Source organism: Aphelocoma coerulescens, chromosome 9, assembly GCF_041296385.1.
Source record: "Aphelocoma coerulescens isolate FSJ_1873_10779 chromosome 9, UR_Acoe_1.0, whole genome shotgun sequence".
Lineage (NCBI taxonomy): Eukaryota > Metazoa > Chordata > Aves > Passeriformes > Corvidae > Aphelocoma > Aphelocoma coerulescens.
Window position 1 is genome coordinate 10,786,410 of NC_091023.1, and position 18,536 is coordinate 10,804,945.

General features: G+C 39.7%; 2 protein-coding genes across 2 annotated transcripts in view; one reads left to right on the forward strand and one right to left on the reverse strand.

The window, feature by feature from the left end:
- COL4A4 (collagen type IV alpha 4 chain) overlaps positions 1-428 on the reverse strand; it is a 66,747-nt gene extending 66,319 nt beyond the window's left edge. Inside the window, exon 1 of the mRNA XM_069024023.1 lies at positions 326-428. The gene's annotated coding sequence lies outside the window, so the exon portion shown is untranslated. The remainder of the gene's footprint in view (positions 1-325) is intronic.
- Positions 429-573: 145 nt separating this feature from the next.
- The window catches only part of COL4A3 (collagen type IV alpha 3 chain), a 56,042-nt gene continuing 38,079 nt past the window's right edge, over positions 574-18,536 (forward strand). Inside the window, exons 1-8 of the mRNA XM_069024411.1 lie at positions 574-673; positions 11,635-11,691; positions 13,968-14,057; positions 15,974-16,018; positions 16,490-16,534; positions 16,824-16,886; positions 17,591-17,644; positions 18,472-18,498. Coding sequence (XP_068880512.1) covers positions 593-673; positions 11,635-11,691; positions 13,968-14,057; positions 15,974-16,018; positions 16,490-16,534; positions 16,824-16,886; positions 17,591-17,644; positions 18,472-18,498 — 462 coding nt within the window. The 5' untranslated portion in view covers positions 574-592. The remainder of the gene's footprint in view (positions 674-11,634; positions 11,692-13,967; positions 14,058-15,973; positions 16,019-16,489; positions 16,535-16,823; positions 16,887-17,590; positions 17,645-18,471; positions 18,499-18,536) is intronic.

Genomic DNA, 18,536 nt, shown 5'->3' on the forward strand with positions numbered 1-18,536 from the left:
ACCGCCTCGCTCTAGCCCGCTTTCACCATGCCCTTCTCCCCGCCGGAACCCAGGGCCGACCCCGCTCGGTGCGAGCGCAACCCGTGCCTTGTTCGGGCGGTGCCCGGGGCCAGCCCCGGCCGCGCTCCCGCCGCGCAGCCCCGGCCGTTCGGGCGGCGCCCGCCACCTGCGCCCTCACGGCGGCGCGGGCGGGGGACGGAGCCAGCCGGCCGCCCGGGACACCTCCCGCTGTCCTGGGACGGGGCTGCCCCTCAGCGCGCTGCCCAGCCCCGTCCCGAGGAGCGCCAGGTGCCCCCGCCCGGGGCTGCCCGTCCGCGGCGCTCACCTCAGCTCCCAGGCGGGAAAGCCCCCGACACCTCGCTCACTCCATGCCCGCTGAGGACGGACGGACGGGCAGGTGGCGGCTGCCAGCGGTGCCCAAGGCAGGACGCGCGGGAGGGGTGAGGGGGTGGAGGAGAGGCGGGGCCGCGACGAGGGAGCGCTCAGGCGGGTGCAGAGCAGCAACCCTCAGGCCAAAACCCACGGGAGGGTGGGCGGGGGGCAGAATCGAAGTGCCCCGGGACGCCGCGCAGGCAGCGCCGAGGAGGGGGGGATGGCCGGCGGGGGCTGCCCCGGCCGCCTGGCGCCGGTGCTGCTGCTCGCCCTGCTCTGGCCGGGCCGCGCCGCGGCGGAGGTGAGTGAGCTCCGGGACGGGGCGGTGGCGGGGGGTGCCGCGGAGGCTGCGGCAGAACCTGGGGCAGAGCAGGGCTCGGCCCCCGCTCCCCGCTGCCACCGCGCTGCGTTGGCCACTGGTGAGGAAGGAAAGGTGAATGCGTGTGTTTCAAATAATGCGCCTCCTTCGCGCCAGGTACGCGCGCCCGGGCGAGGCGAGGCGAGGCGAGGCGAGGCGAGGTACATCTTACCTAGCTGCGGGGCACCGCTACCCGGACACCGCTGGCGGCCGGGGATGAGAATGGCAAAGAAGGCCCTGCGCGGGGCACTGCGTCCCCGCTGGCCTCAGGAGCTTCCCGCCCTTCCAGCTGAAGGGATGGCACGGGGTGGGATGGGGGCTCCGTCCCGCCACCCGCCCGGGAAGCGGCTGCGGAGGCCCGGCCTGCGGGCGCAGGGGATGTGGACGGCCAGGACGGAGGGGTGTGGGAGTGGATGGTCCCCGAGGAAAACACCTCCGGAGCGGCACTTGCCGTCTGGACCACCTGTGCCACCTTCATGACAAAATCATTTTACAGGTCGTCTTTCAGGCTTAATGATGAGTGTCCATCACCGTTTGGTTAACAAATTCTCCTAGATCGTGTTGTAGTCTTTCTGAGCCTTTCGCCAGTGTCTGGTTATAACGATTGGACTGTACGTTCTCAGCTGGGAGAAGTGCAGTCAGCTGTGAGGGTACACGAGTCAGTGTAGCTCTCAACATTTCTGGCAGTTACCAAACAGAAAACTGCCGGTTTCAGTAAATTTCTGGTAGCCATCAAACACATGAAACTGACAATTTTAAAATATCTGATAGATCTAAAACACAAGAAAATGCCAGTTTTAGTAAACTTCAAGTTCTTTCTCCTCTAATAGTCAACAGTGTTAATTTTCCTTGCATGTATGAGTAAAGCTCTAAAGCTATACATGAAAATCTTTACTGCCTATCAAAACATTTTGAAGTTCACCTTTATAAGGAAAAATAGTGATCTTGTACTTTGATGTTGCTAAAGCAGAGCCACGTTCTGCTATAATTATCTGAAGCAGTCTAATTAGTAATTATGTTTCTTCTAAACTCATGCAGCTATTTCACTCACCCATTCTGGGTAGAGTGCCTGGAAACAGCATAAGCACCTCACCCAATATGCTAGGTTTTTTCATGGCACTCTAAGTTGACTGGCAGTCAAGTTCAGTCATTTAACAAAGATCTAATTGTTTTATTTGTCATGGAATTAAAATACCTCTTAGTTCTTATGTAGAGCAGAGGTACCAAATCTATTTGCAAAGTATGTGTTTTCTGCAGTTGTTTCAGGCTCTATCTAGATCTGATGCTTACTGTAAAGCAAGATGTGGAAGATTAACAACTGAAGACTTGTCTCTCTCTTCTGTCCAGTTTGCTGGGTTTTTTTCCATTCTCCTCTTCCTCTGCTGATACCTGCCACCCCATGCCCTTGTTGCTCTGAAGAGGTGGATATCATCATAGGGGCTTCTGGATGGCTTTTAGCAAGCACAGGCTGTGTTCCAAGAATCCCCCCCCCCATACACAGTTTTTCTAAGCCTCTCTTCTGGCAGTTTTGTCTAAACTCCTAATTAAATATTAGTGGCTACTGTAACTGACGTGAAATAATTGATAAATAAATCATTGCATCTTGGCTAAACTGTTCATTGCAAAGAAATAGGTATAGTTAATGTTGTAAAGTTATGCTACACTTTCATATGAAAATAAATTTATGTTTGACCAGCAAGCAATACTTTTGCTGTTTGCATCAATTAAAAAATGTTTCAACATAGAAAATTTTAGGTGTAGCTTATTCCTGAAGACAGGAAAGCAAATTATTAACCTGTCCCTGCTGCTGTTTATACAGCAAATTTTAGTCCTTGTAGCTCTTCACAACTTTGTGGCACCTGCTAGGGAGTATTATTGTCTGCATTCTTGGCCACTAGCATGCTCTAATCACATCTTCTGAAAACTCAGCAGAAGTAGCATCTTCCCATGTCAAAGGCTTTTCAGCTACTTTGATGTATTCCTTGGCTTCAAATACTGGTGTTATAATTCTTCAGATTTTTCCACTGTTCATTTAAATATTTTAGAATAATACTGATCATCATCATCATCATCATTAATACGTTTTCACAGGGTACAAGATTCTTCCTGTTCTTCATATTTTTTTTCTCTCAGAAAAAAAAAGGATTTGCTTTTTCATTGCTTAGTTTTGTCTAACAGCACCTGGAACTGATAGTGTCTTGATGCAAATGTACAATTAAATTAATTCCCTTAAGTGTGTACTGTCTTTTGATACCATTTATGCACTTCTTGTATATTTTCAAATTAAACACTAATCTAAAAATGTTCCCTGAAATTTGTTGTTTCAAATGACATGTTGTTTCAATTTTTCCTAATTGGAAAAGTATCTTGCTCAAGTTCATTAGTACTGAATCCATACTGCTGCTTTGTGGCATTGATCATTTTTATGTTGGCATCATTTGTTCAGAACAGATCAGTATTTGTTCAGAACAGAGTAAGAGAGTTTCTGCTTGAGCAAGATCACTTGCTTGCACCTCATCTTACTACCACTTTTTAATTTGTATTGTAAATACTGTTGCAATGTTTGTTAGCTCACAGGATAAAATTAACTGCACCTTATTATATTTTTGCGTCCATTATGACACTTCATATTTTTCATCATGCACTGATGGCAAAGGAGGGGACATAACAAACTGGGTGACTGCAGGACTTGGGAAGATCTTGCATCCTGTTTCTCACACATGTTGTCTCTTACTAGATGCAAGGGTTCATATTTCACAATTAATTTCATTTCTTAAAAATGTTAGAATTTGCATACAAGTACTTAAAATAAGTCTTCTTTGCTTCCTAATAGCAATTTTTTTTCCCGATTATATGTGACCTATATTGCTGTCACAAGTAGATCTTAATACATCGCTCTGGAAGGAGAAAGTGTTCTAGCTCAGCCCATGGCCATCTCCAAATCTGGTAAGAATGTGATGCAGGCTGAGTTTAACCAGAAATCAAAGTGTTAGAGGCACCAAGCATCATGGTGAGAATGTTCCTTCTCTGGTAGCCTTCAAAAGCACCCAGGTTCTTTGCTGCACAAGCAGCTGAGAAGGGAAGATGTGCACCTGAATATACAAGGGAGTTTACTGAGTGTGTTAAAAAAACAAGTCCTTTGTGCAGTGCCCTCTTTGATTTGGTTAATGTGCTCCCAGCTCCAAAGTCAAGGAGGCTGTTACTCTGATAACTGGGTCCAACTGCTAGACTGTTCTGCTCCTGATTGCCTCTACATTTATTGTAATTCAGCCATCACCTCCACAGAGAAACAGGACAATGTCACAGCACTGCAGAGCAAGGCTTTTCCTACTGGGCCAAGAGAGTTAGCATAGATTAGCAGAGTTACCCTAATGTTTGTGCATCAAAATTGATGGAGTTCTGCTGGTTTACAGCACATTGCTCTGGTGGCCAAGAAATGTGAAGTATGCCTATGTGTGTGTGCTGCATCATACAACTGAAAGATGAACCTTCTTAGGTGACCTTAGTAAACACCTGTGAAAATTGAACTGTTGACACTTGATGCCTTTTCTAGAAAACCTACATGATAAATACATATTTAAGCAAAAGCCTATAATTCAAGTTATTTTGCTGGCTGGATAATACCATTAAAATTGTTAGAGTAGGCAGGCAAACACTGGTTCTTTCTTCACTGCTTTGCATTTCATAGAGATAGAACCATTTTATTTATGATCTGTGCTAGCATATCTTCTGCAATACCTAGATTTGTCGTAACAGATCTTTGAAACAAAATACTTTGCTATTAAGTGCAACCAGTATGGGATGTCCGGTCATCTGTTTTACTGTCACATTCTCACCCTACTGCCCAACAAAGTAATACTAGAAGTATGTTGGCATGGATTGCAGGAGCCTAGGAGGAAGGTGAAATACAAAAAGGCTTTTTCCTTAACTGTTTGCAGCCCCTGTCCCTCATAGTCACACTGAAAAAGTTGCATTTTGTCACACCTAATATATTTTTACTTCCATTTTCATTATTTGTCATAGCAGTTTCGTGATAGGGTACAAGTCTCACAGCTTTACAGGTTTTCCATTTTGCCTGGTTTAGTGAAGACCTTTTAGCTAGGTCTTTGTGCTGCATTTTTCCACAGATTATTTTGGAGGAAGCTGCAGGAAGAAGTGACCTTTAATTTTTTTAAATCTGTAAAATCCCAGAGCCTTTCAAATCAGGAGAAACCAAAGCCTGTGAAATAAGCTTTCTCTGAACCAGCTACTGTTGCTTTTATTGCTATTTGCACCACTTAACAGAAGATGCACACCAGGAATTTTATGAATATACAAATATACAGGCCCAAGGAGACAAAAATTATAGTGAATACCATTCCCACATTCAACATCTGGGAAGAAATACAAAACGTGCGAAGTAATGCTAACCATATTATGGTAGGTAAGCGAAAATTCACTAGTTAAATGGTGTGTATTCTTTGTTACTAGATTGCTCTTTTAAGGTGACTCTAGTAAGGAAGAGCACGGATGAATAAGCTGATTAAACACCCTTAAGAGTTCTCTACACAAAACAAAATTCTGTGGCCTGAACTGCCTAGTCTTTTTTCCTTGGTGAAAAGAAAAATATTTATTTCTGTTGTCCCCATGTCCACTTCAAGGTCAGGAGAAGAAATCAACCCCAGAAATGGAGTCTATGGCTCTGTCTTTGGAGATTTTACACATGTGAATATATCAGGAACAGTTTGGTTCCATTTCTGATAGTCCTTATCACAGTGACTTCCACTCTAGTGAGATGATTTGAACAGTAAGGTGTTGGTCATTATAAACATAAGCATCAAAATATTCTCTGGTGTAGAAGAAGAAGAAAAAGCATCATTCTCTTTGTCTAAAGAGAGCAGTTCTGTATCTTCTCTTTATAGACCAAAAGGAATTAACACACATACCACCCCCCCCCCCCCCCCCCAAAACCAGGAGATTTAAGAGCCTAAACATACAGTTTTCCAAAACTGCACACAATATGCCAACTCTACTTATATAGATACTGAGTAATTTTAGGCAACATCTACAAAATAGGCCTTAGTGGCCATCACTACAGAGCTCACAAATCATCTGAGTTTGTGAAAACTCAGTGTGTTTGTTTTTTTCTGAATTAAAACATTTTATCTGTTTTATCCTAGCGCAATGATGATGATGTGGGCAAAGTGAAGATTGCTGAGCCCTACAGTTCTCACACTTCCTAACTGTTCACTGATAGTGAGTTGGAGAGAAGGGAGAAGTTCAGTATAATTAATTGTGCTGTATCTGCTTGAAGGAAGAGTATGGTCTGCACCATGGGAGTTGCATGTGGAGCATACTCCCAATGACAGCATGGTGTATTTTCCTGAGAATAGTATGAACAGCTATGTTACAATGGTTTTTTGCAACTTCTGTTCAAACAGGCTCATTCACAGGAAAAAAAGATAGGCTGTTCAGTAAGTATATCAACAAAAAGGAGGCAAGAGATACCAGAACTTCTCTGAAAATTTTATTTCCATCTGGCTTATAGTTTTTAACCTAAGGTTTATGTTAATGCTTTTTTGTTGTTCCAGGTCTGGATACTTATGAGAGATTTGGCTAATGCTGAAAAATTGTTGTTATACAAAGTTGTTAACCAACAGATTTTTGCTGTAAAAAAGATGAGAATTTTTTTCAAAATGGTTTAAATCTCTGAAGTGAAAAAGGGGTTCACACACACGTTCCCCTTGGCGTAATAGAAAGTTGTTTAAATGTTCACATACAGAAGCTTCTTCTATTTCTCTCTACATGTAATTTAGCTTAGTTGGTTTGAAATACCGTTATAAATACATCTTCATATTACATGAACAAGCAAATCCCTTCCAAAATAGCTCATACCAGTTTAAAATTAAGGATGTAAAGTAAGGAAGTTCTTACCAAGTTCAGATAAAATGTGTTAACATCGTGTGACCACGGATTGTGTATCTGTAAGTTAAACACAAAGTCCTGCTTCTGTGAAATGTTATGTTTTACTATGATCACAAATGTTTAGGACTTCTCTCCTGCACCTCACACTGAAAGTGGTACATAACCAGTAATACAAGGCCTGTGTCACCAACAGGGCATTTTGATTCAATAGTTATTCCCTGAGCAAGGTTCCCATTACAAGAGTTTAATGGAGCTTATTCAACAACTGCACTGCCTGTAGTGGAACAGTTGTCTCCTACTGTGTCCTTGGAGACCCAGTCTCTCTGTGTTAGTTGCTCTTGACCAAGCTGTTTATTAATTAAGTTACAGGTGTATTTCTTTATAATGGAAAGTCGAAATGAAATAATTTTCATCCTGTGCTAGGTATTCAACTGGTAAGCAAAATGCTGTGAATTGTGATAGCATAGATGGCCGTTAACAGGAGTCTTCTAAGGTAGGAATGTCTGGCTGTCTTCCAGTTCACAAGTGACTACACAATGTTTCAGGGCTTGGGAATTGACATATTTTCGTTCATCTCATCATCTCCTATTTCTGCTCTATGTTGTCTATACTTATTGGAGGCTTAATAATTTGGTTTTTTTGTACTGGTCCAGCAATCACTAAAAAAACACAAAGTTCTTCGTGGTCTTTGATAATTTTAATGAATTCATGTTTGATGCTTAGAATGCATGAAAAACTTTTAGTATACAGATTCTAATTGTGAGACTGGTATTTTGTTTTGATAGCAGTGTTTTGGAGTGAGGGGAACCTCATTCTCCAGGACCTTGCATGCTCCATGGTGATTTGCAGTTGTGCAACATGAGGAATATGCTGCCAGGGTCACGTATCTATTAACCTTGTCTAGCTAGAATTCCTGACTGTGCTAATCTAGCTAAGTATTTTAATACAGGTGCATCAGAAAAAAAAAATATTTTCTTTATATAGCTTTTCTCACAGCGGGAACTTTTCTCTATAAAGCTCTGCTCTCAGATCCTCTTGTGCAGGTTAGGATAAATTTTCAAAACTGTAACCGTATCCATACTAGAAACTTTAGCTACCACCATAATGTTCTTCAGAAAGTGCAGCACTTAACATATGTGCAGCATACCTATCCCAACACGAGTCTGTAGTGTAAATAAATGGTAGAGCAAAACTTTCCACTTCCTGTATTACTCCCACCTTTATTAGATGCAATAGAAAACATGTAGTAGGGAATGAGTGAAATGGGCCTTTGAAAGTTTTGAGCATTATATTAACATCAACTGTTGGAGCAGGGTTATTCTATGTGCTCAGTTGTGATTTATAGACACAGCTGGGATGTGTAAAGTGATTGCTCTGCACTGAGACAGCCCAGGAAGAATTCAGAAATCTCCATGTGTCAGCAGTCCTTGAAAATTCGTAATCAAGACTTAAAGGAGCTGGCTCACTGATACATAATTTCCAGTTTTCTGTAATTTCTCTTAAATGCCAATACTTATTAAAAATTACTGCTCAGGATATAATTAATGAGCAGAAAGATGGAAAAGAATAAAAAGTGGCATCACAGAAAAATAGATATTATCCAGTAAGCCTTGTTCCACCTATTGATAGAGTTCTAATTTAGTGATTCTGTAAGTTAGGAGATAAAGACCTAGTGGCAGGATAGGTGAGATGCTAATAAGTATCAAGTTTAAATGAAAAATCAGTTACGCATTTTTAAAAATAAATCTGATCAGCTGTTAGAACAACCAGTGAAGGAAAGTGACAGCTTCATCACCCACTTGAGAGAAGACACCTGGGCTATTTTTACTGTCCACAGTAATTAATGGATATCTCTTGCACTGCTTTTAATTAATTTAAAAATACCTCATGTTGCACAGTCATCTTTAATTTATGTTAACCAGGATTTACTTCGGGCATCAATGGAGTTCACCCATGAAATTAAAGACCAATCAGGCCAAAAGTGCAAACTTAAGCCCCACTTCAGCCACATTACCATAGTCCTACACAATACATTTAATTTCATCTCAGCTTTCATCTGAATGTCTTTATTACTCATCCTGTGTGGTCTTGGACTGAAATATACGTAAGGAATATGATGCTTTTTTCCTGCAGCAATACATTTTGCTGCCTGTCTGTCCTGGGTGCAGTATTTTTAATACAAATATGTATTTTGAAATCATAGCTGAGTTACTCTGATCGTCTCTGGATCTGGAAAAATAAAGAAATACTCTGACTATCCTGTCATCATATATGTAATTCCAAAAAAACAGATCAATAGAGAAATACTGGATCATCCTCACTTTGGTTCTTTTTGTCTGTTCTCCACCTTCCTGCCTTTAAACCATTCCCGGTAGGACTGTGTTGCCCCAGTGTGAGTGACAGCACTCAGAACCCGGGCTAGTGACAGAATAGGAAGTCTGGCATTGCCTGCTGTTCTCCTTACATTAAGACTTTGTCACATCCTTTGGCTTATTCAGGTTTGATAACATCCCTAAATACATTCTCTGACTTTCTTCATATAACCAGTACTACTGGCAAAGTGCTAAGAATTGTGTAAGATTCTTTCCAAATTAAGTTGCCACCACTGCAGTGGCTGGAGTAGCAGTGCCATGCTCAATGTACATTAACCTTTGTATAGGTGACACGATAGTCTGTAGTATGTTATTTCTTCCTTCTTTCTGGTTCATTTCTTTGAGGAATTATGTGAAGGAGAGGACTGGAATACTTTCTAAGCCGATGGTTAAGTTAGTCTCTGAATCAGGAGCAGGAAGAGGTCAGAGCCCCACAGAATCCCATGCCATGGTGTAGGAAGGGCAATTCAGTGTTCTAGATAAGGTTGCACCCACTAAACAAAACATCAACCACTGCAGTAAATGTGCTTCAACATGTATAACTGGAATTATGTATCTGTTTATAATAATGCTGTACCTATCCCTAAAAACACTTTGGAGAAGAGCTCCTCTATAAATTACTCCAACTGCTGTGGGGTTTTAATTTTGGTTCATTGGTGAATTGATTTGGTATTCATATAGTTATCTGGCTGTATCCTTTGACCTAGATTTTAGATCAAAAATCTACTTCGTTAAATAGACGAAAGAAATGTAGATTATTATTATGAAAATCACAAAACCAAAAAACATGCAGTATACCTGTGGCTTTGGTTAATACACTTACTTATGTAGATGTTATTGTGAGAATTTTGAATAAACTGTTAATAACTAATATTCAGTTTCCTTATCATATAACCTGGCAACACCACTTTTTTTTTTATGATCCTTTGATAAAGGAGCTACAGGCATCTTGCAAGGATGTGAAAGCATCCAGCAATATAAGTGAGCAATGATTTTTTGGTTCAAAGCTCCTGTACAGAAGGCCTAATCTAATCTTACGTAAAAAATTATATGCCAAAACATTTAGTATTATCCAGCTAACCGACTGTGTAATGTTAAATCATCTTTGGTCTTTTCAGTTTAGGTTAAAGTGATATGTGTACACAAAAAGACCTAAATAGATATGAAAGCTTACTAATGGTAAATTAAACACATTCTAAGCATTCTGACTTCTTGAAGTGCAAAGGCTCTCTTTCTTTCAATCGTTTATTAACGTAGATTAATTGTATAGCATCACAAGTTTCTACATCTTCATGCATTTACCTTCACATTGGATTGTCTTTGATTATAAGATAGAAGGGTTTCTTCTGTATCTGTACACATCAAGTCTGCTGCAGATTATACCTGTTACAGAAGAGTAATTTCATGTGTTGATTTCTCTACATGTCCTGAAAACTGTGCTTTGCATACAGATACTGTAAAGAATCTGCTTCTAGTATACTTTCACAGGCAGACATAAGGTACAACTCCATGAAGGTCTATAGAATTATAATATATATCTGTGTATACATCTTGCCTTGAGCAATGACCCTTTTTATATTGATTAGCAGAACTCTACCAATAATCTATATTTTGAAGATAATGCTTTGGGATAGAAGGTACTGTCATTGAATAGGGAACAAGAAAATCAGTTGTCTTCTAAACTATTCCAAGTTTATTTGGAGATATACATCACTTTATCCTCTTGTATTGATATTTAAAGACTTAAAATATCTGTCATATAACTGACTTGATGAACTTAGATTATCCAGTGCCAGACTGATTGATGTCACCAAGAAGAAATCAGGATACAGTTTATTGTTAATTCTGCACTAGTGCTTATTCTTGTGTCTCTGGTGATATAATCATATTGATTAACATAGTAATGAAGGTAACATAGTTAGATGGTTTCTGTTTTACATGATACCTTTGTTTTCCAAATTTCTGATGCAGTACCACTTGAATTCTAGCTGTCAGATCAGCGTAAGAATTAACTATTTAATGTTTGCATCTCTTTAAAAATCTAGAAACATCAAGTAGCTGCCTATTGATCTGTCTATAAATCAGAGGCAGACACAATAATATCTTGGGGGATTTGCCTTTCATGGCCAACTGATTTTAATTTCTGCTTTATTTTGTAAATAAATGCTTAAGTATCTGCTCATTGGAGAAATGCTCCCTGCAGCTTTTTTTTAAATTGATAGATGGCATCATCTCACCTAAGTTCAGCCACCTAAAAGACAAGCGGCAACGGTCAGGAATTGTCACGTCCATAGGGAACAGCAACTACTTGCAGCATCTTTCCTCCATCATAAAAGAAACATAAAAGTTACAAATTTGAAACACTGTGTTGTAATATGAGAAACTGTACGGGTTAAGTAATTCTGTCTGCAAGATCTAACTGATACTCTTATCTGTCTCAAAAGACAATACAGAGGAATAATGAGCTCTTTGCCAATGTTGAGAATTGCCTCTTCACAAACATTTTTTTTTAAGTTATATTGTCTGTGAAATAATTACTTAGTAAAACCAGAGATCTCACTTGCCTCTCTCCAAACAACTCAATGAGAAAAATAATTGTATTACAAAGTTTGTAATTTTGTTTTACAGAACTGTGTATGCAAAGGTAAAAGTCCCTGCTTTTGTGATAGCACGAAAGGTAGTAAGGTAAGAGCAGATACATTTTCCTTTTTTAATACTAGCTTATATGCTTGGAAATTGTTAATAGATTACTTCAGTTGATACAGTGAGTGAATTTAGTGTGTGATTGTATTTTGCCAACAGCCTACAGAGAATGATTACCTTACAAAATTCTGTTAACTTGGGGACACTGTTTAACTAAGACTTTTCAACTGAATTTTTTTACTGCATTAATATGTTTACAGCACTGTATGATGTTTGAACACCAGCAGTACAACTGTCCAAAGCACCAGGTCTCTTTCACTAACTCCTAACAAATGTCATTACCTTGGCAGCAGCTCTCCTGTTACAAATTTCATAATGCCATCAAGAGTGTCATGTTCAGTGCTTCCCTCTTTCCGTCTCTGCCCACCCCTCTTTGCCAGTTCCTGAAGGAAAGCTACATACACTGGCATCAAAGAGATAAACCTCTTGTAGATCAAGCAGGGGATGAGTTTCTGGGTCCTAATCATAAACACCTTGCCAGCACTGAAGGAACAGCAAATCCATCAGCAGTAAAAGATCCACAGCTCTGCCTGTTGCCAATAGCAGCTTGGCAGAGGCTCTGAGTGGCTTTTAGACAAACCTGAATTACACAAATGCCAAAAATTCTTTGAGACTCCTGCTTGCAGTTGGAAAAACAACTGATTCACAAATGAAAGGGGCATTATTGAAGAAATCATGGTTGCAATTCAGGCAAGCCATGAACACAGAAGTTCTCATACTAGACCTTATGAACAGATTCCAGACATCTATAAAGATTTAGGGTTATGATTAGTCCCAGTGATTGGTCCCATCTGCTTTTACAAAGTTGGAGAAAATTTATCTGAAAGTAAATAGGTTCATTATTAAAATATATATTAATAAGTGAGAAAGGAGAATACTAATATTTTCAGTTAAATCTCCCTGTTTGCTTTTCATGTTACTAGCTGGTCTAACCTGACTTCATCCTAAACAGTGAAACTGAGACCAGCTGAAAAACTAGAAAAAAATAAATTGCCCACTAAAAGAGAAATATTAATAAGAATGGACACCCACAACTTGTCTTTAGCAGTTCCATGTTAAATAACTGAGCAATTTGTAGGTAAGAGTAAATAATTGTTTACACTGATGAAGTTTTTCATGCAGCTATGGAAAATCAGGACAGTGACATTAATCGACATGTGTTGGTAATTATTCAGTGTTTAGAATCCTCCAACCTGCAAATCCTCTGATCTCGTTGATCTGCTAAGAAGAAAGTGTGGCTAAAATTGCCTTTTCTGTAGAGAGGGCAGAAGCTGTCAGGAGAGCGCCGTGGTGGATTCAGACAGCACCGCGTGGCTCTTGCCATGGGCAGGCAGGCCGAGGACGTTGGTTTTCCTGTGAGCTGGTACCACACCCCCTCCAGCGGCACATTCTGGGATAGCATTCATCCTTCTGCCTTGGGACGTGGTGTATGAAACAAACCAGTTTTTCCAAAAAGCTATGCCGATTTATTATATAGATCTCACAGACACTTTATAATGCAATTCTTATTTTCATGTGTGTCAAAATATTATGGGATTACATTCTATCTTGAGAGATATAAATATATGTAACTACTAATATATAATTTTTATTTCATTCAGAAGCTATTTAAAATCTGGTGAGTTTGTGGGATTTTGAGGAGTGAGAATTGGTGCAGGGACAAGCCAAAGTATTTTGGCTTCCCAGAAACATCTCTTGGATCCTATCTTGTACATCAAATAAGACACTCAAACTTCTACACAGCAAAATTTCACATGCTTTCTATGTATAACTTTGTATAAAGCAGTAGGAAGATTGACTCTGAGAGAACTGATAAAACCCTTCTCTCTCTCCCATGTCATGCTGTGATGCAAAAGGTCTTGAACAGGCAGATCTTTACTGATGTAAAACTGCTAAATTGCCACTGCCTGAAGAGCTGAAACATCTTTTCCGTTTGTCTAAAATATAGAAATATTAACAAGGAATATGTATCAGCTGCTTTCTTAAATTTTCATGCTGTCACCTAATTTCTATACTCTGAAAAAATCTTGAGTGCTATCTTGTGTTCTGATAATTCATAATAATTATGAGCATGTGGTGCCATGGGGCCTAGGCAGCACAGAGAGGGACCACAAAAACAGGTCAGTGTCGGCAAGGGCAGTGTATCTGCCACAGCAGCAGAAAGCTAAGAGGTGCTGAAAGTAATGAGTGCCTTAGAAATAAGATATCAAAAGGAGAATTCATGGATATTTTGAGATTAATTATCTTAATGTTTACAGGGTGAAAAAGGCTTTCCTGGTGTGCCAGGTCCACCTGGTCAAAGAGGCTTTCCTGGTCCAGAAGGGCCTCCAGGACCACAGGGACCAAAGGTAGGTATGTATGTGAGACAGAGAGATACACCCAGAGAAACTACTGTGCTTGACAAAGTTAGCTATGACTGTGTAGACAATTCTGTTTTATAAAACCAAACCAAAACCTGTCTCAGAGCTTCCCGTTTGGTGAGAGATGTTGTTTGGTCACCAGCTGCAATAGTCATTTTGACTGCATCAGAGTAGAGCTGATAAGACCATGGGTTTTTGTTGTCAGTGGTCCATTGGCCAGTGCTAAAGCAGCTGGACTGAACTGCCAGAGGCAATGAACATGGGTCTAGACAGACTTTTGCAGCATAGCCTCAGTTTTTGTCTTAATATCTATTAACATCTGAAAAGAAAGTAAACAAGCTACTAGCGAGGCAAATATGAAAAATAGATTTAAGAAAATTTGAAGGGAAAGATGGTTTTTAAGATAAATCTTGGTCTGTTTAGGAAATACCTAGTTGCCTGCATGGTGCAGAGGGTGGCTTCAGTGACTTGAGCTTGCTTTCTTTCCTGTATGCCTAAACTGAGGCTGAATATGAATTTTCAATAACTCCTGCATGAGTAGAAAAAAAACTCAACAAAAAGTCATGCAGTAAAAGCGTTTTATGTGTATTTGTTTTGAGGAACAGTATTGCTGTTATCAATAAACTGGCTCTGGTGAATAAATTATTTCTGTGTAAATACGGTGTGAACTCAGCCACAATGTAAATCAGGAAGGTACTACCACAATCAGATTCTGTCTAAGACCTGCACTAATGTGGCTACGGCACTTAACTATACCTTTAAAGAAATGGGCTTTATAGTTTTCATTTGTTTAAGCATTGTTGCATTATTCTGTCCTATCTTATTTTTACAATGCTTTCTTGAAGTGATACTCATGGTAGATTTCATACACGTTGATGAGCCCTTTATCTGAACTCATTGAGGTGTTTAGTACAGCATTTCCCTTTCAGTAAAGGATAATAACTTCTGCAAGAATGGCAAAAGTAAGATAGTTTATCTAGCAAGAAGACCTCTGTTAGCCTGAATGGCATCTGTTGTAGTGTGTGCCAGTTAGCCTCTCCTATCCAACACTTCTACAGCATCTGAAATGGAATGTGGCCCATGATTTTAGAAGCTATGCTGCTCTTCACATTTTCCATTTCCTTTCTGGGAATGGTAAAATTTTCATGCTAGCACTTAGGCTCTATGTGTCTTGAAAGAATTCCAGCAGGTTCTGTCCAGACGTTGCAGTGTCACTGGGGAATTCTTTGCTGTCTTCTTTCAGCCTTGCTCTCCCATCCTGCTTAGCCCCCTTTCAGCTTGCTCCTGGTCTTCCTTTCCATGCTCAACAGTGTGGGTGAGAGTACATACATCTCATGCATCTGATCATTACACAGACATCGCCCGTATCTGGGCACCTTCCAGCTTTTTCCTCACAGGGAAGCACATCCAGGTCTCACAGTTTGACCAAATCCATAGCAACTGCATTCTCAACGTTATTTTTTTGACCAATGATGAGATATATATTTTTTTCACTACGAGGGTAAGAGGGTGGCGAGACACTGAACAGGTTCCCCATCCCTGGAAGTTCAAGGCCAAGTTGGATGAGGCTTTGAGGAACCTGTTCTAGTGGAATGGGTCCCTGCCTGTGTCAGGGAGGTTGGAACTAGAGGATCTTTGAGGTCCTTTCCAACTTGAACCATTCTTTGATTCTATGATAATCCGCTGTAAACACTGAAAGGGAGGGCAAGACACCACAATTCAGGCAAGTTGTATGAAATGTTTGTTTCCTTTATTGACTGTAATAGCCCAATCATTTATTTATTTGTATAGCTGGTTTTGTGTGCACATATTGATATTGAAAATATTGAGTGTCCTGTTGACATTTATGAGCTTTTTATCAATTGAAATGAGTTGAAAGATGTTGCTTTCCATTTGTGATCTAGGGTTCTCCAGGGCTTACAGGCTTAGTTGGACCCAAAGGTATACGAGTAAGTGTGTTTTAAACAAACATATATATTAAACGTCTTGCTAATTTCCACCTTGGTTCAATAATTTGTGAAAATAAAAGCAAAGCATTATGTATAATTTCAACGTATGGTTAAAATTTATTGCATGGTGTATGCACAAGCATTATTTATTTTTAGAACTTTTGCCCTTTTTGCTACACCTTATGTACAAGGTTATCGCTGTATGTATTTAATATTTGGGTGTGCAGTGAAAAAGTCAGACTAGAATACCATGAAGAATTGTCTGGGGTTTTTTCTGTGGACAAAACTGGTGTGTCTTACCTGTTTGTAACCATTATGCTTGGTTTACAATCATAACAGTCAAGGAAGTAATGATTTTTTTAATAGAATCATACTTGCATTAATTCTTGTTATGAATGTAATCAAAGAAAAATGGCCTGATGAGCTTTTGTTTAATATTCATAATATTATTCTCTGGTTTAATATCGTTAGGGAGTCCCAGGAATACCCGGATTTTCAGGTCCTCCAGGCCTTCCAGTAAGTAAAAATGAAACTGATTTAACCATTTCTCTCTTACTACAGTCTTTAGTGCACAATTATCCTCAGCTCAATGTGCTCACTCTAGTTTCAACATCAGCATTGTCTCTGTCAATTGGCCTAGTGATAAAAATCTTGGCATCAGCAATTCTTACTCATTGTAATGGTTTAAGAACACATTGTAATATGTCTTGTGAAACACTGCTCTAACATAAACTCTTTCAGTGTTTCTGTAGGGCAATATGAATGTGCAAAAACAAAGCTTGTGTCAATTTCGTGCTTCTTTTAGGGTGAACCAGGAACTGTTGGTCCTCCTGGGCTCCCGGGTGTTCCAGGATGCAATGGCACAAAGGTACAAACCAAGCTGAGTGTTCTGGAGAGTGCATTTGGCTGTGCTTGGGAATGGCCAAAAAGTGTTCAAAATTTTGCCCAATATACAACTTTGACTTGTTTTGCTTTGTGATTTTATCAGCTAGAAAAACTTGTATCATGGAACCAGAGGAAGGAAAAGTGCTACCTTTTTGTGCAAAATAAATACTTAAATAATACATGCCAATGGCCTTTGCTAAAAGATAATAACGTTGGGTATTTTGACAGATAATACTTTTTTCATTAAATCCAAAAGACCTAATTAGTTTCGTCCAACATGTCCTTTTGCTGAAATGGGTTATAAAGGAGGTAGTTAATTAATTTTATTTCACTTGCAGTTGGCAAGTCATAAATCCTAAAAGTAATTAAAAGAAAAGGCTTAATGTTAAGTTACAGATTTACCAGGTTTTCTTTGCTCTATGAGCATTCTGAAAGAGGGAGTCAGAATAATGCCTACTACAGAAAAGCATAGATTTCTAGTGAATCTGTAAACTAATCTGAGCAGTCTAGGATAGAAGTCAAGCTGCATAAAATGGGATGATCCTCTTCTAGCAAAATACAGTGGTCATGCACTCACAGTGCATTTAGTGTGATAGCATAAAAAACGTCTTCTGTAATCACATTTGCCAAAATCAGGCCAAATAATAAACCATAATCTGCATTAACAATCACTGTTACTACTTTCAGGGTGACCAAGGATTTCCAGGTCCTCCAGGTCGAAGAGGTGCTCCAGGCCTTCCAGTAAGTGTCTGCGAAATTCACGATTGTGTGCATTCCCATCACATAAAGCCAGTCCCTGAAGGAGTGTAAAGCCTCATGTTAGCTCATGCTGACAACACTTGAGGTATATAGATATGCCCATTTTATTAGTATGAAAACTGTGTGATAAAGAGACCCAAGTTAAAAGTAAGGCTTTATTGTCTGCATGTAGGGTCTCAACTTCTTAGTTAATGACTGCATGAAATTCATTGACTGGAGTTAGCTCTCATTGGATACTCATGAAAATTTGCCACTTACATCCCTAAAGGTGTCCAAGATATATTTAATAGATTGTAGTTTCAGTTTGTACCTAAGTATCTGTGAGAAAATAATGGGTTAATTAAGTCAATAAGAACCAGGAATTAAACCCAGAACTTCTCACTCTGGGTGCATTGCTTTAATCCTAGGATTTGGGTTTTTTTCACTGTAGAGATGTGTTTGAAAGAGATACTTTTAAACAAATGGAAAAGGAATACTGTCTGTCAACTTTCAGTGACTTCAAATCTAATAACTTCTAAATATGATCTTTACAAGCTCTGCTGATTTTATTTATTTATTCATTTATTAAGATTAGGCTTCAAAGCTGTTCTGCCTTCACTTGTAGAGTTCTACCTCTGAGAATGACGATTTTTTAACAACATGCCCTTTCTTCTTAAGTTGAAATCTGGCCCAGTAAACATGAACCTGGCTATGCACCTTTTTCATGAAAATAAATCACCTGAAGAGCACCAAGCTTAGACAATATTTAGAATGTGTTATTTCAGCACTCTTTTACTCTTCTGTTTCAATATGATTGTTCTTCTTCCTAGGGTATTGCTGGTATCAAAGGAGAGAAGGTCAGTTATTTGCATCATATTACACAAAGTGTTTATTG